The 25,269-nt window shown below is 39.5% G+C and overlaps 1 protein-coding gene across 1 annotated transcript in view; it reads right to left on the minus strand.

The window, feature by feature from the left end:
* The window catches only part of LOC129110680 (dipeptidyl aminopeptidase-like protein 6), a 134,889-nt gene that overhangs the window by 18,115 nt on the left and 91,505 nt on the right, over window positions 1-25,269 (minus strand). The window contains exons 3-8 of the mRNA XM_054622842.1: window positions 23,943-24,041; window positions 10,417-10,511; window positions 9,889-9,963; window positions 8,515-8,567; window positions 7,505-7,586; window positions 3,275-3,395 (exon numbers count right to left, since the gene is read on the minus strand). Of these exons, the coding sequence (XP_054478817.1) occupies window positions 3,275-3,395; window positions 7,505-7,586; window positions 8,515-8,567; window positions 9,889-9,963; window positions 10,417-10,511; window positions 23,943-24,041 (525 nt within the window). The remainder of the gene's footprint in view (window positions 1-3,274; window positions 3,396-7,504; window positions 7,587-8,514; window positions 8,568-9,888; window positions 9,964-10,416; window positions 10,512-23,942; window positions 24,042-25,269) is intronic.

Genomic DNA, 25,269 nt, shown 5'->3' on the forward strand with positions numbered 1-25,269 from the left:
AGTCCCGCTGATGAATGTAAACATTACACAACCTGGCACGACTTCTAAGCTCCCCTGCAGCTGCTGGCATCACCGCTGGGCCAAAGCCAAATCTATTTACAGGCTTACTGACGTTTCTTTAAAAGGGGATTTACCAATAATAGAAAACATAATGACTTTTAGCATTATTAGCAAATAAACAAATAATACCGGATAATAATGAAGAATTTATCATCATCAGCTAGTTGGGATGCATTTTGGCAAAACGTTGTGGAGACCTGGACATTATGGGCATTAACTGGCTGCTATCCTCCACTTCTTTGGGAAGGTTTTTCAAAAGATGTAGGAATATGGCTGTATATATATAATATTATTATATTATTATTAAGTGTATTAGTGAGGTTTTGCCACTGATAGGTCCTTGTACTGGATTGGGTTGAGGTCAGGGCTTTAAGCAAGCTAAAATAAATATATGTTTATGAAAATAGCTTCGTGCATAGGGGGCATTGTCACATGTCAAAACAGGAAACAGTATAAAATCTGGTAAATATCATCCCACTATGAAGCAATAAGATTTCCTTCCATTGGCATAGCCCAAACAATGAAGAACAACCCCACACAACAAGGATGTCCACATATATTTGGCCATGTAGTGTATCTCAATAGCTCTTAAGCCATCAATCAAACTAAACTAGTGTGTTTGGAGGTGAGGAAGCTATTCTGTGATTAAGAAATGCTATTTTGGGGTGTTTTTTTACTTTCTTACTTTGTGATTTGCAACATTTTTTACTTTTAATAACTTCTATTGAACGGGTTTGACTCCATTCTACCCTCATGGATTGACACACACAGTTGCAGTTCATTCACCTAGATAAAACCAATGCAGTCTAATACAACAGTCGTGGAATAAATTAATTTCATTGGTGTTCACTCGTTGATATATATGGGGTCCACAAAATAATAGAAATGCCTGTAAGTATAACCCCATACAAATCAATTGCCTACAGCCTCTAACATCACCATGAAAATAATTCAACACCTCTCTAAAACACTTTTAACTAGATCTGAACATTATAATCTTGATAACCAATAATTGGTTTAAGCCTGTTATCTTTGGATTTTGCCTTAACTACATTAATACTTTATCTCAAGTCTAATTATTTTAAGCTGCTGTATGCAACTTCGACTGAAAATAACGTTTGATATATTGAATTAATTTGAATTGAATAATTACACATTTCAAGATAACAGGCAAAACAAATGGAGTAAAGATAAGCAGCAAATATTCCACTATATGAAATCTCAAGATAATAAAACGGACTTGAATAAACTCAACATGCCATCACATAACACATTTATTTGGCAAATTATGTGCAGGAATGAACAAAATACAATTCTGTTGCTCGACAATTCACTGTTATCTTAACATCATGAAGCTGGCTCTGTGTTTTTTTTTTTATCTCTCAGTGAAAGATTTATCCTGCAATAGTGATGAGTGTAAATTACCAGGCCTTCAGCAGCACATAAATATGAGTCAGGGGGGTTAGACACTGTAATAACGCTGTGATTAATGTTTAAATGCCTGGAAATGGATATTGCTCTTGAAGGATGGACGTGGTTTCAAATGTTTCTAATGCAGAGATAAGAGGAGCCGTGGGTTGACAAAATGAAATACAAACAAACCGGTTGGAAGAGAGAAAAAAGAGCCACACAGCTCTCATCCAGGTGCATCGGTGCCCTCAGATAACCTCTGTGTCACAGCTTCTAAATCCTCAGAGGCCTCCCATGTGGCGGCAAGTCCCATCATCAAACAGATATGTATTGTTTTATGGTGTTACGGGGGGGATTTCAAATCTTGCTGCATGTCATAGTCTGTCTCTATTTCTGCTATCTCTCTCTATCTATGTACTTGTCTCTCCCCATCTCTCCCTCGCTCTGTTATTAAAACACAGTTCCACCGGAGCAGAGAGTGCACCCAGCGCAGCGGATATAAATTCATTAGTGGATCAGCGCTAACACGGCAGCCGTCCCCGGTTTTTTTTTTACACCGTGAGGCACACAGGTGAGCTTTGATCCACCATGACATCTGTATCAGTGTGTACCACATACGACGGCGCTGAATAAAATGCAAATCAACCGATGTAGAACACTCAATTATTTTCGGGGGAGGAGGGTGTGTAAAGCAGAGGGCAAATTGACAGAATTTCAACTTTTTAATTTACCTGCAAGAAACCAAAGTGCTACACGGCAAAAATTCTAATGTGAATACAGCCCCTGGGGATCAGACTGTCTCATGTCATTACTCGCTAATACAAGAGGGGGTTACTGCAGTGAGTGTTCACATTAAAGTAATGGTATAGAGGGAGAAGATCGAGGGAGGAGAGGTTCACTTAACATATTTTACATATCGGTCATCATTAAGTAAGTAAGTGTTTCTGTAAAATTAAGCTTTGTCTGCACGCGATCCCTCATCACATGTTGCATATACAGCGCATAAAATAAGTATTTAACACGTCACCATTTTTCTAAAGGTGCTATTGTCATGAAATTTTCACCAGATGTCGGTAACAACCCAAGTAATCCATACATACAAAGAAAACCAAACAAATAAGTTCAGAAATTAAGTTATGTGTAATAAAATGGAATGACTTTGTATGTATGGATTACTTGGGTTGTTACCAACATCTGGTGAAAATTTAGAAATATATTTACTGAGAAAAATGGTGACATGTTCAATAAAAATTGATATGACTCTCATGTCTATTCGTTTAATACAAGGCTCTAGCCAGCAATGGTTAGCTTAGCTTAGCTTAGCATAAAGACTGGAAACAGCTACTTCGGCTCAGTCCAAAGTTAAAACAATCCGCTAACCAACACCTCTAAAAGCTAACTATTTAACACTTCCTGTTTGTTAAATCCGTACAAAACCCAACGTGTATAAATGACAAATCTCAGATTTTCACGGGGTTATGTGGGAGATTTAGAGCACTGGGTTGACAGAGCCAGGCTGAAAATCTAGCAAAAATAATGCCATTCTTAAAGCCTCTGTGGGTAAGAGTACTGTACATAGACACTGTAAAGTAGTATCTTTAAAGGAGTAGTTCAACATTTTGGGAAAAACAGGAAATAGAAGACTGTCACCAGTATTTATGGTAAGCTAAGGTGACCAGAAATACTGCTGACATTCTTCAATTTCCTGGCTTCATATTCATTAGACAGATATGAAAGTTGTATCAAATTTTCTCACCTAGTCGAACTTTTCCTTTTGATGGCAACACAGTTATTTCTGCCTTACCTTCATACAGCCAATCACTGAGCCCGTTGAAGATGACGCCCTCCTTGCCAGTAGACACCAGACGAATGGAGCGGTTGTCGACCCTGGAGCGATAGTAGATGTTGTTCTCAAAAACGAAGATCTACATGAGCCAGAGAGAGAGATAAGAAGTGCAATATGTGAGCGTGAAACACATCACATTTTGGACCTTTTTAAACTGGAAAACCCATTCAAGAGCTTCTTTTTCAAGCAGCTCGCATCCAGAAAAGCATATAATCCCTTCCAGCTGATACAGATGTTGATTTGCACTTGACAACGACTGAATGTCTTCCTACAGGTAATGTCATTACTGTCAATGAGCTGTTAAAATTATTATTATTATTAGCAACAATCGCAAGATAAAGTTTGGTATTCATACCAATACGTTATATGGCGGGTGGGACACCTGGGTGAGAAGTCAAGCTATCACACGTAAAATCAACCCAGGGGTCAAAACACACATAAGAACGGTGCTTTTTCATCTGTCACACACAATAGAGAGCACATTTTGGCAATGGCACCTTTTTCTTATTAGAGAGACACCAAAGATTTTGACAAAAGGAAAAGAGGAAGAAGAAGTCCTTTCAATTTCTGAAAAGATGGTTCTGAAAAGATGTCAAACCTTGGGACCAAATTCTGACTTTGATGCTCTCCTCCACAGGCCCGCGGGGCTTTCAAGATAACTGAAGGTCAACTCTTTCATTACAGGGAATAATAGATCATCAGCACCCACGGTGAGCGTGATAGGGCGGGTGGGTCTGGAGGCTAGAATTTTAAAATGTTACCACCTTAATGCCATGCTGAAATCAATCTCAGGCTATTACAGAAAAAAAAGGGTTTTTCTCAGGATCTCAAGGATTAGGGAATCTGTGGACATCGAGGTTGCTATCATGGTATCAGTTTGTGAAAGATTCTTTTTGAAATATTCACCCTGAGAACTCTAAATGTTGGTCCGGTGTACAGAAGGAAATCCAATACTGTAGCTGTCTACGATTACTGAATGTGGATTTTTTACTTCTTTCTACAATGTAAAAAGCATAAACATTACACTAAGAATCTTTTATTTTTTTTTACTATACACCATGTTTCAGCAATGTTGCATTAAGCATAAATAGTAGTATAAAAATGAACTAGCTGGTACTGTCTCTCCAGCGAACCCTGCATCTCTTTAAGGGTAACACAGAATCTGTCACAATTGGTTTTTCATGAGTTTTGAGCTGGGGGGCCCCATGTGGTTTGGTGTCACTTTGGAGCAGATGGAGTCCCTGTATAGAAGCTAATGTAGGCCACAGCACAGAGAGAAGACCTGGCCCCGTTGTCTGAAGGAAGGCTGGGATCCACATTTATCCTCAGCGAGGATATTTGGATGAGATTATACAGACTTTGGGCTGGTGAGAACGCTGCTGTGCTACTGAGACCTCACCGACAAACTGAGAAAATTCAATATTTTTCATAATTTAACCAATACAATTATGGTGCTGTTTAGGGAGGGGAATGGAAACTTGGAAACTTAAAACACGAAGAGAAACGTGAAGGTTTCAGCAACATATTAAACATTAAAGTGTTCTCAAGTGGAGTCAAGGGGCTACATTTTTTGACCAAATATCTGCAAAGCTAATGACATTCCTATCAGCCTAAGCTTTACTTTTTCATGCTATTTAGTTAGCATGCTGACAATGCTAAACTAAGACCATGAGCATGGTAAACAGAATCTCTCAGCATGCTTACACAGTAACTGTGAGGTTGTGAGCGTCCAAAGTCAGCCTTGCGCTTGAGTACAGCCGGACAAAGCCACTAACATGGCTGTATACACTTGCCGAAAACACAGCAGAGCAGTGGTGAAGTGCTATGAAAATGTATTATTGTAAATTGATCCATACGAGGGAGAAAAGGTATTCATTTGGACAAAGTCTTACAGTTTGTCCCTTTCATACGCACACACACACACACACACACACACACACACACACACACACACACACACACACACACACACACACACACACACACACACACACACACACGAATGTTGAAGATTAGCTGCCCACAGGGTACAGGAAGCTCCTTCATTCACTGGGGGATTTGCTTCCCCTTCTTTGTGCAGATACATGCCTTTGACATTGAAGATGCCACTGATTTACCGAGATACATTTACTTTTTAGCGTAAAACATTGCTTAACATGAGGCTGAACAGCTGTGTTTGGGAGTGTTAACATGGGCATGGATGTGCTCATCCTCTATGGGATAGTACGTGAGATTGAATTAAATACACAAGGGGATTTGGGAACAGGATAGCAGGTGGGCTGCTTCATGTTTATTAGATGCCTAAACATGACAGTGCATGCCTTGGCTTGCACACAGTTGTTTTAGCTAACTGACATCTCTCACTACGACCTCCACCTCTTCGACAGAGGACATCTGAACCTTCAGGGAAACCAGCTGCTGCTCAGTTTCACGCTAACATAATTCGCCTGATGGAAGTAAAACCACTTCATGACTAATGGTGGGAAACTTGCAGCTATATCAGTCCGGCGACTGTGTTAATTAATCCACCGAGGAGATAACAGGTAATTAATAGCATTGTGCTGCAGAATGTTATCACTTACATTCTGTCTGCCCCGCAAACCAACAGACTGGAGCTCATTAATGCTCTGACAAGTTCAACTGTGATGATGGAGGCGGGAAATGACTCGACTCGGAAGAGTTGCAAAAGGACCATTGCGTCTTGCGATTCAAACAATGGTGTTTCATTTGTAACGAGTTCACTGGGAAATCTATGTGAATCGTCAGGATGATTTGAGGGCAAATAGTTTGTGCGTGCTGCTTTCAAGGACTCAAACGTAAACCTTGCCATTGACTTGAGGAAAACGCTGCCTGAGTCCTGATTTCGGTGCTGGATCTTCCAAAGTTTTTGTCTTAAAATTAGGATGAAATTTCTTCCAAAAGTGGTAAAAAAATGAAGCTGTCTTTCCACCAAATTTGGAGGACACAACCTGTAAAGCCTTTGCAGCCCTTAGTATCCCATACTTTTTTGTGAACTTGTCAATTGGTCTATGTAATGAAGCTCTAAGGTTATCCTGATCAGCTTGTGAGGGCAGAGAATGTAACGTAAACATGTCGTATGTATCAGGTTTTCTGTTTTAAGGAGGTCATCAATAATCTGTTAAATCTATCACATGAAGTGGACCAATGAAAAAGTCCTTGGAGGATGTCAATAACGGAAGTCAGGCATAAACTCCAACGTTAACGTTTCTGAGCAGCCTGGGCATCTTGTGAATCAGAGGGTGTTACTGGTTAATGGAAGATATATGACCACATTTACCGTTAACCTGATTCCATGTTTGCTCGTTGTTCATTGTGTGTGTAATGGAACTGTCACAACTCTGACTGTAACCTCAGGTACGATGGAACTAGTTCCATTCTACCACTTATGTTTACTCAGCCGTTTAAGGTTAATTTCCTGAAATATCTGACTTTGTAATTTGACAGGGGGCACTTGAATGCACCATTAGTTTTGTTTTATGTGCTTGACCCACCCTTTATGGGCTGCATCCGTCAAAGGGATCGACATCTGTATTGGCATCTGCACAGGATTGCCAATGAAGTAACCTCAAAGCTGCTTTCATCAACGTTTTTTTTTTTGTATGTAAAAGGTGTCAGGTTTAGTGGTGAATCCACAGATATTACCACTGTAGTTCCCCTTAGATCTACACTGTGTTTTTAGCATCTTGCTGCTTAGTTATTTGATTTTATTGCCATATCAACTCCATAAACAATGATTTGTCAATGTTGTGTTCACAGCTTGTTGTGCTTCTTACAAGTAGCCCAAAAAAATCAATGAATGCAGGTTTAAACATAAGAAACACAAGTACCTTTCACACTCCCTTCATCACTCATTCCTACTTCTCCCATTAGGGGGGCCGCTATAAATCCCCCTAAATCATTAATTCTATCTTCCATTAACTTTTTAAACCCACATTAAAAGACACTGCTTGTTAGCAGTTTGAACATATTTTACACTTGGCTCCTTTTGCATAGCCATATTAACCTGCATATAATCCAGTGTGTGTTTTTACTTATAATCCACATAAAGATACGATTTTAATGGATAAATATTAGACAATACAGATGGTTTGAATATTAACTTTGAACCCATCATTGGTTAGCACCCCGATATGAGACAAGGGACTTCATGGATATTCCAGTTCTTACCAGTTGCTGGTCCTGGGGTCCCCAGCCCGCGTACTGCAGCTGAGCATTTCTGACCTCTGGAGGGTTCAAGTTCCACGTCGCCCTGGGGTGCACAAACAAATAGAGGAAACAATGCTATAAGATAGAAATGCAGACACATACACGCAGCGACTGTCTGCTTCCAGTGCTGCTGAAGGAGAAAAACAAGTGTAGCGCACCTGAGAACAAAGATTTAAGTGTACCCATAAATACCAGCGCTCTATAACAGTGTCACCTCTCCTTATTGGTGAAAGTGCTGCGCAGTGCAGGCTGCAGAATTAAAGGTGCCACTGCATCTATGTCTTTGTCTGAAGCTGAGGATGAATGAGGTCATTAGCTGAGGTGGAGTTTTTTCCTTTTGCACATCACCACTAGGTGGCAGCACACAAGTGGACTTGATTGTGAGAGCTGCTGACAGTGCTGTAACACTATGACCTGGTAGTGGATGTCATTTAAAAAGGTGACTAAGTGAGGTTTCTACCAACTGGGCAAACTGGCCATAACATGTCTTGGCAGCTGATCGATACCAGTTGGTCTAGTGCAACAAGTTCTGGCTTCTCCAAAATGTATGTCACAATTTTGTGTTTTTTTTGTCAGGAGTGATAATGAACATTTTAAGCTCCTTTTTCATGTGTTTTTAACACAAAATAAATGAAGATCAGAGAGGTTAATTTGCAGAAAGACTTCAGACTCGTTATGCTTCAGTATTGCTTGTTCCTTCCTCCAGGCATATCGTCTGTTCAGATGTAAGATCTCGATGTCATTCGGGAGTCACACATTACTTATTAACCCTTTCACCTCACAGAAAGGTAGAGAATTGAAAGCAACATGTGTAGTTGATGTCGCAGGTGCTTTGCTGGAGGGAAGTTGTTAAAACAGGTGGGAATGAATTGCTCTCAGCATCACAGGCAGCAAGGTCAGGTGACACATTATAGGACGAGATAAAGAAATACAATATCAATGAGAAACACGCAGCCTTGTCGCCTACTTACGGAGTATCAAGACTGCAGATGATGTAGAAGGCCGTGTAAGAGTGCTGGTACACCTGGAAGAAAAGGCAGCAGGAAAGGATTCATGTCAGATCACTTCACACGATACATTTTCATCTTGACATCCACATATATATGGTAAAGCTGTGAAAATATTCTCAATATAGCGTACACTATAGCCAAAGTCAGCTAAATCCATTGACAAAAATAGTATCTTTACCTAGCAGAACACAAGAGTATACATACAACCATACTTCAAAAAAATCCAAGCTAACCATTCCAGTTATGTCCAAACTAAGCACAACAAACAATGACTTAGCTAGTTATTTGTCATAATCAATGTGGATGTCAGACTTAATAAATAGTTCTATGAAAAGGAAGTTTTTAAAATAAGAAAAACAACGTTACAAATTGACAATAATTTAATTAACAAAAGAAAATACTTTTTTTTTTTTTCAACATTTATAGCTCCGCCATAAAATCTAGAACAGATCCATTATTTATCAAAGAAAATGTTAAAGAGTAACTTAACACCCCCCCTTTAATATGACCTCTAGCAAGTCACCTTGCTGTGTTGATGTACAGTGAGTACACCGTGACATCACTGCTGGGTGTGGTTTCACGTGAAAGAGTCTTTAACACTTTCAACCAGACAGGAAAGAGCACATATTTCTTTCTTCCTGCTCTGAAGTTACTCTTCAATTACTCTCCACATTACCATATTTGGCGAAGTTGCTCCGGACTACACAAAAAAAAAACCTGGAAAGATCGCTAACCCAGCAACATTAATCTTTGAAGTCAGTATTTATGAACATTTAATTACGAAGTATTTTTTGAACATGTCTTGACTGTCGGTTTTCTACGATAACCTCCCCATAGTGACTCAGTGGCGAAATGATCCAATCTACCTGATCTACCTATATTAGGAGCTGAAATGCTTTGATAGATATCAGGGTGTTGGCAGAGCTCATGTAGTCGCGGGACACTTTATTCAGAATTGCACAGAAATTACAAATTTCCACAGCCAACACTTCCTGTTCCTGCTGTCGATCTCATCTCCCTCCCTGCAAGACCGTTTCAGCGCCGAGGGGTTTGTTTGTGTTTTCTGCCTCCGCCGCTACAGTTCCGCTCGGCTGTGCTGGCCCCCGCCTGCATTCGCTGACAGGCAGCGGTGTGCGACAGGCCTTCACAACCCGCCATGATTACTTTCTCTCCTCCCCCCCGTCCTTCCCTACCTCCCTCCTTCCTTCCCCCCTGCCTTTTGATGCACTATATGAGCACACACCCCAACCCCCCCAACCCCCCGGTGGAGGCGGCTGACATATTTGGCTGTCAGTTTGCTAATTCAAAAAACAAGCAAACAAATGAGAAGCTCACCGGTGCAACGTTGTAGGCCAGCAGCACATGCTTCATGTCAGGAGACACCTCGTACTTGCTGGCTTTGTACATTTCCTGAGAAAGCAAGAATAATACAGACAAAAAGATGAGACCTTTAACCATGCATGGTATTTTTTCATTAAACTAGTCCTTAAATGACTGCGTTTGACAGATTGCTCGGCTCCTGAAGCAAATGGGAGATGCATTAATCTTTGCACTGGGGCTTGGCAATTTGATGGCGGACATAATGTTGTGTGTCGTCACCCAAGCCGCCGCAGCGCTGATGCTACATCTCAATGTTACCCCCACATTCCCATAGCTTAAGTTTTAACTATGCAGTTCACATTCCACAGCAGTAGTGGATCATTTGATTAAGCTTTGTAATAAAAAAAAAAGAGCTTTGGGTGCTTTGATTCGCTGACACTAGAAGAAAAGTTTTAATCTAATTCATGGGCAGCCATGGTCAGTTCTTTAGTCCTGTGATTGTGAGAAAAGAAAAGAGAGAAGAAAGGATGACAAAAGACTTACAAACTTCTTGTTATGCACCAAGATGGTCTTTTCACCAGAGTCGGCGTTGAACTTGACGACGTCGCCTTCACGATTACGGTATAATAGCTCATTACCTGCAAGGAAAGGGAGAGAAAAGAAGCATCTGAGTTCATATGTTGTGTAGTAGCATCTCTAAAAGTCTACAGACAAACAATAAAATGACCCTAATGACCACAAAAACATATATGATAACACTTCCCTTTCAAAATAAGACAAACTCCTTGCTGACAAAACCACCCAATGAACCAATAACCTCAAATTCATCCTGTAGGTCAGACCAATGGGCAGATACACTCACTGACGTTTTAAAGTCAGAACACAAAAGAGCATAATTAATCTCCTCATGTAGAAATTCTGTGACATGAGACACTCAACAGGTGGGGGACGGATGAACTTACGGCAGTGACATCAGATAGAGGGAGCAAACGATCACTTTGTACTGCTAAGTAAGTGATGTGCCCGATATCCTATATGTCAGTAGTAAAATGGACATTTCAATTGTGCTAGAAATTAAAAGTCTGGTTTCAAAACAAGAAATTAACTCTTGGAATTGTTAAATAACTGCAGGTTTGATAGAAAAAAGCAGTTCTTCAATGTTAATGAAGTTATTATTGTTGAGCATTGACGACATAATTCAATTTTAGTGGATGCTTCTATTCATCACCTTTTTAAATACCAAAGGCATCTTTAATTAGGCTTGTTGGAGGGTTTTATTAATTTATCAGCAAACCAAAGTGGGCTAAATGAATGGGTCACCAAGGGCTCGGATAGCAAGGCCATCCGGTTACTTGTATAATGTCATCACAATTTTGGCTTCAACAATGTATCAAACTTTATCGGTTGCAATCATGAAGCCTTGTTGTGTGTGAAGGCTTGTCGACCCACCAAGACCCACCATGACGCCGGCTTTGCTTATTCACACTGAGCCAAACAACGGCAGTTAAAATAAGTATGCTTGTTACGTTAGTGGCGTGAGTAAGGTACGGAAGTAACCTTAAAAAACGTCAATAAGTCACAAAAAGAGGTCTCTTGGGTGAAAGTCCTGTGTTTGTTTGGACCACAAACCAAGCCATGGTGTTTAACGTTTGAGAGGGCCAACGGGTTACTTATAATAAGAAGGGGATTTACTAAGGCCTCCAATACGACTGTACAGTCCTTTGCACAATGCACAGCATGGGAGAGTGACATTTTTTCCCCAAAGTAAATGTTTAGGTTTAACAACAGTGCTCGAGATTCGGACCTATCCGATGCCGTGCCAACGCACAGCTTTCAATATGCCTGAATACAAAAGCTTCCAGCACAAACATAGTGAGTTCAGGCCACTGGAGAAAAATCTTCGAAGGGAGCCATTATTTGAAAGATGTATGAACGTTCATACAGCTCCTCATCCATCAGGCTGTTATCAGGGAAGGATAAGTTTAATAAAGCAACTGCCCTCTTTCACCTTCAATCTATCTGTGCTCCTCTGACTTATTGCTTTAGTGATCCATAGGCGCACGAGCAACCACTCCATTTGGCGAGGTAATTAGAACCCAGAGATTGTTATGCAGAGTGCTTGCTATCTGCTAGCATATCTAATTGTCCATTAGAGGTGACAAAATTACCATTACAATGGCTTTAATTCATATTGTGCAGGGAAGAGCAGTTTCAGACATTTGAGATTGGCATAGCCAAACGCCCCCTCAACAGCTATTGTCTCGTTAAAAACCATCGGCATACTAACAAGGGTATGAAATGAACTCCTCCATGGAAATCTTGGTGGTAAATAAAAGATTTCTTTTTTTCAACATGCTCCATTATCTTTAAATTTGACTCCATTTGGCGTCTTGATAAACGGTCTACTTTTATATATGAAATGGTAATCGCGGCCGATGGGGATCGAATGCGTAAAAAGAAAGACAATATGGTGACAAATCGGTGGTCAAAGAGATTGACTGGACTTCATTTTGCTTCGTGACTCGCTCTGTTTTCATAGTCAGGCTTCATTTTAAACTCAGAGGCTTGCATGTCTTTAAGGTACCCTTTTTTTCCATATTTATTCCCCACTGATTCACTGATCTCCTTTATCCACACGCCCCAAGACACCTCAGATATACCTCAGATCTCTCAAATCCTTCCCATCACTGCCCCTTTATATGCCCTCCTGCTGAGTTCATCATTTTAGACCTTATCATCCCTCCTTCACCTCTTTGTTTTGTGCTCTTTCAAAGACCCAGAGCTATCTATCCTTTCACAGTACCCAAGGCATTATGTCTTCCCTTCAATCTATCTCTTTCTAGCACTCTCCCTTTTTATCTCCCCTCTACTTTAACTCGCTGTGCATTAGCCCAAGGCACTGTTTTCTGCTCTGATCTATACCTTTCCACGGCAGTATGTCTTATTAATACAGCCTCCTGCCCTGGGCACAGCCCTAACCCAGCCTCACTCCAGGGAGGCAGAGGGAGCACCAGGAAAAGGGAGGAGAGGGAGGAGAGGGAGGAGAGGGAGGCAGAGATACCAGGCGTCACACTCAAATGAGACATAGAACGAGAGACGCAATGAAAATTGCTATGTCTTCGAGTTTGTACAATCCAACTCCTCAGACTTTCCTTAATATATCTATATTTATGGAACAGCATTTTGTCTGTGAAACTTGACTCTTTTATAGGTTCATTCTTGTTTATTACAATATAAGTCTTATTGTAATAGTTTTGGGCATCATTTTGGTAAATTACAACACTGTGCTCATCAAAGTTACCCTTTAGATCTAGAAACACGGCAACATCATTACAGCAAAGTCAGAGAGAGCAAGAAACATGAGCAGCCACACATTAATAGAGGCTATTGAGAAGCCATGCCTATATTATGAATATAGTTTCTCATTAAAATAAACAACAACACATTGACAGTGTCAAAAAGTAGATCTCTGTACGCAGAGTTTTGCATCCATGGTACCATTAGCTAGGCAGGCTTGATGGTTTCCCTGACGAGAAATTACTGATGCCAAGCCTTTTGCCTCATGTGCAATATGACAGCTTAATTAGACTGACAGAACAGTGTAAAAAGACTAGTTAATTGGAAATCAAGGAAATCAACTGTGATCACATCATTCATTGCATTCAGTGTTCTCCTGAGTGTCTTTAGTTCCTGTTGAGATGGTTAGAAACACTCCAAGGGAGCATTGTGAGAGTCCTCAACAGGCACATTCTGATAGAAAAAGTCAGAAGAGGCGGTTGGATTAGTGAAGAGAAAAACATTTTTTGTGGGTGATGTGCATGTTGTGGTTGTTTCTTTGTCTCACAGAATATCATTCATCAGTAAACACTTATCATGTCTTCAATGATGGAGCAGAGTTGGAAATGCTCACTTGTCTTTAGCATGAAAAAAGAAATCGGTGAAAGAGAGATTCTTTTCATTATTCAATGTCCTTAACCTCTAACCCTTCCTTCAACATAATACATCTCTATGTGATCACAAAACACACTCGGATGAATGAGATGAGGCAGGGATGCAGTGTTTAAGCTGCTTCATACAATATCCATAGTGTATGTAGTGCCTCAACACAAATCTCAACACGGCAACTAGAGCTTTAACAATAACCACAATATTGCAATACCGCTATTGACAAGTCAAACACAGGAGAGGGCAAGCAGCCGCCACAACTGCTATGTTTATGTTTTTTTGTTTTTTTAATCTTTGCAATGGAAGGCTTGCGTATTTACACTTTGCTACAAACGTGACGAGGCGCTGAACAATGAAGGATAAATGAATAAACATGGACCGGTGGGTCCGTCCTCTCTCTTACTACATGCTTCAGCCTTCCCTTCATCCAGAGCTGTTACGCTACCTTGTGCCGACAATTTTTACTACTGTGAAAATTCCGTATCATAGCAACCAAACACAGCAAAAGCAACTCAGCTTAGAAAAACGCTGTACCTCATTGTGTTCTGTGTTCTGCATAACAATAAAACAATTAAAAGTATTTGACTTTTAGTCATCTATGACATTTAAAAATTGAATTCAATTAAATTTATTTTGTATAACCGAAAGTCACAAATCACACAGTTGCCTCAGAGGGCTTTACAATCTGTAAATGTGTCATCCTTGTCCCAGGACCTTCACATAAAACAGCAATATACCTATTAATAGCATAACAATAAAGCTTTTTTTATAAATTTGTATAAAATCCTGATAGTCAAGTAATTTATTAAAAAAGTGGCAGTGATACTGCATATTTCGCTAACAGTGCATACACAGCTAACAGTATTTATGTGAGGCGTGGTGCATTTTTCATGGTTTATATTCGGCTGGGTAAAAATGATGGGGAAACAACATGATAAACATCTACGTAAGCGATGAAAACAAGTACAATATCATTATTTTAATTATGCCGAAAACCTAGAAAATTGGGTAGTGACCGTTGAAAACATTTCAGTGTTTTACAGATATTAGTTAGGACTTAGGACACCCAGCTTGAAATCAGGACAAACCGAAACAAACCGCGGTGTCTGGTCACATATCTTTACATTGAAAATTTGATTACTGCTTTATTAATGCTCTGAATATTGTATATAGAACATTTTTCTATACAGGTCATGTCTGTTCTCAAGGCTCCAGATGATGACTGGTCTGATAAAAGTGACACCAGCTGCTGTGGGAGAATAATGGTGTCTCTCTGTGGCTTAATAAAAGGAAGTCTCCAATGCTACAGTACAGTCTTAAATATTTGCCACCCATTGGCTTAGATTTGCTGTGGAATATATGTTCATAAAAAATTCAATAGGAGTTTTTAATTAAAAATCTCCCCTTATACATTTCTAGTAATTTAGTTTCATTCGTAGATGGTTCTCGAAAGAGATTCCACATAATACTATGTATGTATATTTCTCTACTGCTGCAAATGTTGTACTGGCAACACCACGGAATTTGAATTATAGTTTTGAGCAACTTGATAAATGAGCATGCAAATAAATGAATGGCAGAGCTAAGAAATGAGCAGAAATTATGAAGTATGAACCTGCTGACAAACTGTGAAACCACCCAGGGCTACTGCCGACCTGCTGCTGGCCAGTTTTCACAGTGGAAGTCATTTATGTTTATCAGGAATGCCAATCAGCATGTGCCTGCTGGTTTCATTCCTCACTGAATCTCCGGCTTTATGAGTTCACCATTAAGGCTGAAAAAAACATGGCACATTGCACAGCCATTGCTGTTTCATGCTGTTTAGCTTCTCAAATATAGATAATGTTTTTCTCTCTATCTCATTATTTGCTTTCCTTGGACCTTCCATGCCTTCAGGCACCAGGGGTCCAAGCTTGATATTAACCTTAAAAGAGCAAACTATTGACATATCTCCATCAGATCTACTCTCTAGACCCTGGAAATAAATAGCTTCAACATCAGAATACCTCTTTCATATAGATGATTCAAATATATTTTATGTTCCACCCTCCTAAAGTTAAAAAAACAGCCACCAAAACATTGAAATTAACTCATTGTGGACCGCAGAGCACGGTATTTGCTGCTACAACTGCTTTGACATAAAGCCATGCAAACAGGTCGTCCTGCATCAGTTTTGAAACCTGTTTTTTTAGAATATTGCATCTTTTGAATTCAAGTATAGGAAAACTGAAACCAAATGATTGAAAGTTCTGTACATTTTAAAGTTAAATGCATAAATCTGGTGCATGTCAAGAGCAAAACTAATATCTATGAAGAACTTTCTGGTCACCAAAAATGTTGTATTCTTGTAAACAATTTAATCATAAACACATTTGTTATAAGATGTGAACGGTGATGACAAATAATGTCACCCCCACAAAGCATGGTAAATGAGTCGGGATCTGTTTTTTAAGACACGACAGTTCGCCCTGAATGATAGTCGTGCTGGTAGAAGCCATAATCAAGCCATTTCACACACAAAGGAAGAAAAACTGCACAATGATGTAACAATAATAAGCAGCTACAAAATTTGCTGTGTAATTAAAAAAAATGAAGCCCCAGTTACACAGGCACATTTAAGAAGCATCAAAGAATAATAACTTTAAAACATGCCAAGTGACATCATGAATATTTGCAGGTCCCAATGGCACATTAACCATAATATAATTAAGCCAATTGCTCATCTGGATTTCCATATAGGTCACAAATAGAAATATTATAAGAATAAGATTATTCTTAAAATGAGTCACACCTCAAGATTGAAGCCCACCTTTGCCAGACCATTTCCCTTTTAACTCTATTACCCCTGAAAGCAGTCGAGTGGATCATTTGCTTAACATTAAGTCATCAGAAACTCACCTTCCTCATCCAACTCCATGTTCCTTCCAAGATGACTCCCAAGGGAGCACGCAAATGTTCTCAAAAAACCCTCCATCAAATTGCTGAAAACCCCATATGCCTTTTTTTGTAACCTGTAACCTCAATTTGCAATTAATCCTTAAGTCATTGTGTCATCATTGATTTGACTCACTGCTTCTGAGGTGACGGTCATTTCATCAGTGTCTGTCTGCTGATCGTATTCTCCCCATGAATCCACAATCTCGGTTTCTACTTGATTCACCATCGGTACTCCGAATGTGCTCTATCTCTGTCCTTTCTTTGTGCATGTTAATGTAGCAGTGGTTTGTTTCCTGGTGCTTGCATATCAAACTCTAAAAGGCCTGCTCCCACTCATAGTAATTAAGGTCATTAGGGAAGGTCGTGACCGTAAAATAACAATTCAAATAATAATAATCGTGACATTTCACACCAGTGATCAGACTTTCTTGTTTGACCAACAGGAAACGCAGTATGAGCCCTGCAGGATTTAGCCTCACTGGTCAAATAATTCCATATTTTCGTAATTTGTAATAATGATTAATGATTCCAAATACTGAAAAAAGAAAAAAAAACTTCCCAACTCCAAGGTGTGGCTTCATGATCTAATCAGTATGTTACATTTGGAAAGATGTATCTTAGAGGGCAGACTACCACATTATAATGCAATTTGGCAAACCCCTTCATATCACACCTTATGATAATAGTTCCTGATGTTGCAGCCTCTTAACTATGCACTGTATGATTTATCTAACGAGCTGGTGAGTGAGATACGGTTAGGGGAAGAGGGAAACATATATATATATATATATATATATATATATATATATATATATATATATAAGGATAATCTGTGAAATGTTACTTTTCCAATATCTAGACTTAATTAATGTTTTCTATTAAGTAAATACATATTAAGTTTATCTTTGTCAAATGTAATTAAAATGAACTCTTTAAGATTTTTCCTTATGCTTTTTGGTTTACTCATTATCCCTAACCAAGAGAATCAAGTAGTGAGTGATCGTGCACCTCTGTGTCTGTCCACGGCTAATCTCGCATTATATTTTGGGTGGCCAGTTATGGATGCATGCTTGAGGGCCTATTGTGGTTGCAGTTATTCATACTTGCTCAAAATAACTTCCTTTGCCTTTTTTATACTGCCATTGACTGCTGACTCCTCACTCACTACTCTTAACCGGCCTCCACAGCAATACAGCTGTGGTCGTTGAAGACACACCTGGCTGAGATCTGCACTCCACTGTTTCACCTTTCCAGTTTTGGATTCTGTTCTCAATATGCAATCCTGTATCTTTTATATTATAAATTCCATATTTGTGAATGCAAATGAATGTGGATTCGTGGTTCTTTCGTGTAAATAGAAAATTAGCATTCACACAACGATGTGCTGAACGTATAATCTTTGGCTCAATTAAAAAATATTTGAAAGATTATTCCCAATAAGATTATTCTTAAAAAAAAAAAAAAACACAGAGCATAAATGGATATTTGTAGAATCGCTGTAACTAAATTATTATCCAGCAGGCCTCTTGCTGTGAAGGGATGCTCACAGACGTCCTGCTGTGTTACACAAACACAGCTAAGCTAGGAATTCTCAGTGATAAGACTGCTAAAGTGAATTCAAAGGATTGTAAGTCCATTTCACGGCTTGGATGTGAATGCCATGTGCAGTAGGAATTATAGGGATGTGGATTGTAGACACACTTAGTGGATATCCAGCTGCAGTAGGGATGTGTCTTTCTACACATACAGTGGTAGCTACTACTGAAATATCACATCATGCACCTAACGCCTTAACAACACAGCTGCCTCTGCTTATAGAACGGAGAAACAATCCGTATATCAGAAACAAGGACTAAGGATTAAAGTATTTTGCAGAATTTGCAGCTTCTGTAAAAATGACAAAACATGACTACCCCGTTGTGTTTCTTTGTGCAAGCAAGTGTCTGTTTCTATGTGTGTGGTGGTGTATTTTTGTTGTTAATTAACACAGTCTCTGTATTTTCTCCTCTCTGCAGAAACAGACAGAACAATTGATGCTTTTTAGGCAGGTTTGCTTGTTACAGTAATGTGGGACTTGTGGTGCTGTGGGACTGAACTGGCAGGGTGTAGAATATTGCTAAAATCATGGCACTACTACGTCTGCTGCTATAACAGAAGGAAGAGAAGAAATTATTTTCAAAACGGGCAAGAGATGAAAGAAATAGTATGCAAAAATAAACAAGACTATTATTCAGCTGTAAACAACAGTGAAAAATAACCTTTATTAGTTCGATAGATAGCAGATACAAATGTAAATGCAAAGCTTACAGGTGTAGCACTGTTAACTATGTGGCTTTGCAAAGACTCAGTAGTCATTGAGTCTTTGAACAACAGGGTTTCAAGCTGGGACTTAAACACTAATATAGCCAGTTGAAGACCTGCAGACAGGCCATTCCAAAACCTTGAAGCATTGCCAGTAAACGCTCTGAGAAGTCATGTTTTCTGTTTAGCCCTTGACCCTACAACTGCAGAGAGACCTTGCCTGAGTTCCCGAGACTGAGCGTTGGCTCTTAAAAAGCCAGTGTGTAGCGTCTAGTGCGATATATTTGCAGTAAATTGTATATAATATTACTTTATTCGGTGTTGTAATCACCTAGATATGTGAATTGTGTTTTAGTCATCTTGGAATGTGAATTTTGCACAATGTGGAGCTGTGTTATTGATTCTTTATGAAAGGAAGCGACGCAGTATAATGAAGACGAGAGTCATAAAAAGTAAGTTTCATTTTCTCTGTGTCGCTGGGGAAAAGAAGTAATCTAATTTTGGCAAGATTCTTAAGTCAGACAGAACACGACTGAACTAGCTGTTTTCCAATTTTGGTTTCTCAAAACTTGGATCAAAGATGACATTCAACTCGTCAGATGTTGTCTTGACGTTAGCAGCTAAGGCGCTAAGAGACTGCTGAATCTGCCATGAGACACAGTGAAGCAAACGTATAATTCACAAATCTTCTTCTCCTCTTAAGCTCTGCATCAGATACATTCTTTTCTATTCCTCCCTGGGAATTAAAACACTGAACAACGTCAAGATATTGTGACAGTTTGATTTTATCAAAAGACTAGTTGTCGCACCACTTCTGCTGCTTTCTGGCGGTTGAAAGGGACGACAAAATGTGAGTTCGTGCCAGGACATCCCACCAGATTAAGTACTAACTGGGCCATCTCGAAAAGGAGATATTTGCACCTGCTGCTTCATATAATGTTACCGTTTAACATAAACTGATTGTCTGTGCCAGTGAACGACCACTGCATGCCAACAGTGAGTGCATGGGCTAATTTGCTACGTCTCATTGGTAAGAAAAAGATCAACTGCAGAACTCCATTAACAAATGGCATTCACATCATTACTCATGTTGTGTCACAGGAGCAGAGCTATGGAAAGTCAATAAGAGAGAACTGGCTAATCATCTCCAAAGTGACTGCTTTACACAAACATTAGAGCTGAGGTTGAGAAGAGGTTGTGCATTATTCAGAAACAAGGTAATTCCAACATGCTTGCATGCGTGTACACACACTGACAATACAAACATCGCTGGGCTTCACTCTTATCTAAATTACATTCACAAGTCGCCCATTTTAAGGGTAGTCCCAATCGTTCAGCTTGCTTTGCAAATGGCTCCCCCCTTCACCATATTTAACAAACACCAACGAGACAAGAGGCATCCTGGAGGGGGCAAACACGAGTAACGTGGCCATTAAAATGGCAAGCAGCTGCTCCGGGAGCCTGCATTGTGTCCCACAGGGCTGGTTTCACCTTGGTGGTGTGAGAATGATGTTGATTCAGATGGAATAGTAAAAAAACTGGCATATGTGAGATATCAGCTGTGTGCAATTACCTAACTAGGGAGACTTGTAGCGATGGCCTCAGAACATGATCTGACCAGTGATGCAGGGTGAGGTAGTTTATGCAGATATATATGCAGATATATATATCACAGAATTCATTTTGTTGCTTTGTCTATGCATTCTACCGGCTATGGAAACACTGTACTCTCAGGTAAATGTCCAACTATGCAAGAAACAAAGCAATCAGACAGTTTGCAAACAAACCGGATTAATATATGAAAATGATCCCAAGGACTTCCATGCACACAGATCTAAATTTGAAGAATTGTATTGTGTGGTCAGTAAAATCACCTTAATGCACCATGACTCTAAACACACAGCGTCCGCTATCTCTGGACAAACGAAGCAGTCAAACTTGTGTTCGCCAAAATATTTCACCAAAGCATATGTTAATGAAAATAGCAGATTTTATTAATTTACAGTTCTACATTAAAGTTTGGGACAACAGGAAGTCAGAGTGAGCCTCAGGTAGGAGCCAGGAGCCAATCGTATTCAAGGTTGACTAACTTGACTTGGAAGCTCTGGATGTTTGTGGCCAGCTGGCTTACAAACATCCAGCCTTATATCATTATATACAGCTTGCTTTGACAAATATGTGGCTAGCTCATAAACCTCTGTGGGGCCTTGCATTCTACATTTTTCTGCCTGTATAGCATGGAACTCTTCAGTCTTATAATAGTCAGTAAAACAGACCATCAGACCAGAGATGCAGCGATGCTTTATGTCTGAGCACGACCTAAGCCAAACGTGTTTGCAGGGTTGGCCGAAGGATTTCGGTGGGCCTAAACACAAGTCGTTTTCTTGTTTCAGCCCATTTGGATCAAATCCTGAACCTTCAACATGAAGGACTCGGGGCAGCACGCTTCTTCTTCCTCTCATGTTGGACGGAGGTCAGACTGAACGCTACGGTGACTCCCTATCACCCCTCGAAGTAAAGTAGCATTACAACACAGGAGGTCTTCAGCATGCTCATTTCAGTGAATATCTTTGCAACACAATACATAAACTTTTTCGACATAACACTGTAACCTCTTCACATTCTGTTGATAATGTTAATTTTTTTGAAACTTTTTGATTAAAATTCTGGCCCGATATTTCCCCATTAAAAACGATATAATTATTTATTTCTTTATCTGATTTCAATTAAATTAAGCTTCCGTATACCCAGATCTCGGCAAGTAACTTTGCCAGTACAATGTTATCATAGACGCTGAGAGAATGGTAGCCAAACCTACTAAAATAAAACCCAAGTTTCCGGCCAAATTATCCTTTAGAATCATGATCCATTGACTGCGCAGACAGGGGTTACAGTCTCTGCAACCATCCTGAGGATCGGCTTAAGAGCACCCCTAATAATACAATATATCCGAGTTAATGCTGTCGGACAAGACATGAGGAAGCAATTTTTCCTGGTAAAAATAGCCAATACATGATCATTAAGGATTCTTGAGGTTATATTCAGTCTGTCTCCAGGGAATTGATTGATAGTTGGAGACAGCCAGGGAAGGGAAAACATAAAACTGGGTTAAATTAGGTTTCATAAAAAAAAATTCAATTTCAGTCCCCAACCAACCATTACTGCAAATCCCATAGACAGCCCTGAAAGCATGCAGGTTTGGTCGAGCTCCGGCTCTGGTAAAAACGATACACTAACAAAGTTGAAATAATCAGCTGATGGATCACTCCCCCCTTTCTCTCCTTCTTGTCAGCAATGTCTAATGATACACTAAAAATACCTCGAGATCAAGGATTGAACTGTCAACAGCAGATTGCTTTCTAATGACAAGTCTTGTTTCATGGCGGATTCTGCTGCTCTATGGATTATATCAAAGCCCCTTCAACGACACCATCTCTCTTTTCTTTGAGCACCTTATAAAACAGCTTCAGGTTTAGGGAATATCTCAAGTAAAACATTACCACAATTCATGATAATGATCTTACATAATTCAACCGCTAATAGAAATATGCTCCCAATCCCCGTTTGAGCTTTCGCTGAGAAACAACAGATGTTACCTTCCAGATGTGTACAATACTACCCCAGTTTGGGATGTTCAAGGCCTTGTGTGCGATTGATTCGTTTGCAATTATTATTTTTTTTGGGTCACAGATAGGAATGGTGACAATTCAGCCACTTGAGAGACGTCTCATCCTGAAGCACACACGGGGACCTGAAGCTAAAAACACACCCTGAAATCAGGCCGTTACCGAAGCTCATCATCAGAGATCCGGAGTTACGCCGACTTCCTGTCACTAATATAATAAATATGTGTTTTCAGCTTTGTAATCACAGTCAATAAAAGAGGGGAAGGCTTTTGCAATTTCAGGAAATAAGATTTAACAGCTGTGCAGCTTCTAAGAGCCATCTTAGATGCTGTGATTGGAGGAGACAGCTATGTTGTGCACGAGAGAAGACAAAATCCGCCTCATTAATCCTTCAGCTGTACAGATCCCTCACATCTCGGAGCTGTGATCGTTCTATTTAACGCGGCGCTGAGACGTTCGAGGCTGCATCAAGTCGCAGTTTCACCTTGATAGAAAATAAAGTATATAATTTTAACTTATCGACTCCCCGTGGTGCTGTCAGTGTTTATACTGTCACAGCACCGATGTTAAAGATTCAAGTGTTTGAAAATTGGCTGTGATGAATAGTAACAATAGCAGCATCCATACACTGTTATTGATCACAGAGGAAAAAAAACGAGGGTCGTGGTTGAAGGTCATTTGGAAGCTATTGAAGCATATGGAACAAATCGTTCAGCGTAAGACAGCGAGGACACAAACACACACACACACACACACACACACACACACACACACACACACACACACACACACACACACACATACAAACAGCAACACACAGATTTGCAAAGACAAAGAGACAATGGTGTAAGAGAAGACAACAAAAATAAACAATATTTTCGTAAATGTTTTGTTTTACAATCTGAATTGTGGCGTGATACACATTATCTTAAGAAGCTAAAAACAGAATTCTGAATGAGACTTCTCCGAGCAAGAAACCTCATAAAAAAGAGACTGGATCAAGCTATAGGTATATATTTATTTATTTTATATATCTCTAGGGTCCTTTCTATAAGGTTGTCAGACAAAAGCTGAGCCTATCAGGGGCAAAAACATACATTGACGCCAATGGATGCCGATAGACGAGAACAATATCTGTCTTTTGTTTTTGCAATACAGAATAACAATATCATTTATTGTAAAGCAACATTTTGACCCATGTGTTCAAATTCAATCCTAATTAAATAAACTGTGCAACGGACATATAATAGGATTACTTACTGCTTATCCATTTGGCGTGAGGGTCGTGAACCTTGAAGTCTTTTCTAAAGAGGTCTGCAACAGTCACCTTGCCCTTCAGAGCCAAGTGGTCATCTTCACCTGCAAAGGAAAGAACTCAGGGTTAACATTCATACAGAGAAAACATCTCCTTGTGTTGAAACTAACTATTAGAAAACGACATATCATCTTACATCTTGTGGGTTTTTATATAAGATATAATGTCCTCATGACACCTTTTTAATCACCAAAGGTCTCTGAGCAAATTTTTTCTGCGGACTTGGAACGATTCATCTTTAATAAAAAAAGCTGTAGCTGAGACAGGAAAAAAACCAGGAGTAAAATAACAAAGGAGAGCATTGCCATAACTCCCACGGGGCTTTGATCAAGGCTAGTGCGGCATCTGATCATCAGACCAGATGAGCATATTTAAAGCAGATGCCTCCCGCAATCCATTCCAGCTTAATTTCATCCATCAATGCTCATCATTTCATCTCCCGCTACATAATATGACTCATTTCACCTCCATATACATGGTGGGAGGATAAAAAAACAACAAAAAACATATACCAGGAGCTTCTTTGTATCCAACAAGAGCATTCTCTGCCTGAAGTTTCATTTTGCTAACTTTGAGTTTAACATTTAGTTACAAAAAAAAATCTGTCTCCTGCACAGGTACACAATGACAAGACATGGCAGGTGATGGACTCGTTGGTTGGTAAGAGGATCAAAGCTGGGATATTTTAGCTTGAGGACTATCTTCATGTGTGATGTTAAACACCTCTGCTAAGCCTGACGGCGTCCATGCTGCAGCTGTCATTTTATATGAGAGGGAACATTTATTTTGGCTGCAACATTTGAAATGTTTTTCATTTTATGATATTGAATATCTAATGAGGTAGAAACTAGAGACTATCTTGAAATGAGATCACACCAGCAGAAAGCCACACGGTCCCATGGCTTCTAAAAAAAGGTATCAAATAGTCACATAGTTTGACTGGAGAAGTTTTGATACTTCTTCTAACTGGGTTATTTCAGTTGATACCTTAAAGGTATCATGTACTGATACCCAGCCATATCCTCTGGTATCATAACTGCTACTGCAACCTATAACTACAACCACCTTTACACAAAAAAAGCCAATTGTTTAAAAAAAATGTGAAAAGAACAGAAAATATATAAGAAAAAAATGGGAAAGAAAAAAGTACAAAGTTATTGTAGTAATGTATCGAATAAAAGGAGACCGTTAAGAATTACATCATAGTAATGAAATGAATTATGATGTAATTGGACGAGGTACTAACTCAATATTTGAGTGATGATTTGAGAT

Source organism: Anoplopoma fimbria, chromosome 21 (assembly GCF_027596085.1).
Source record: "Anoplopoma fimbria isolate UVic2021 breed Golden Eagle Sablefish chromosome 21, Afim_UVic_2022, whole genome shotgun sequence".
Classification (NCBI taxonomy): Eukaryota; Metazoa; Chordata; class Actinopteri; order Perciformes; family Anoplopomatidae; genus Anoplopoma; species Anoplopoma fimbria.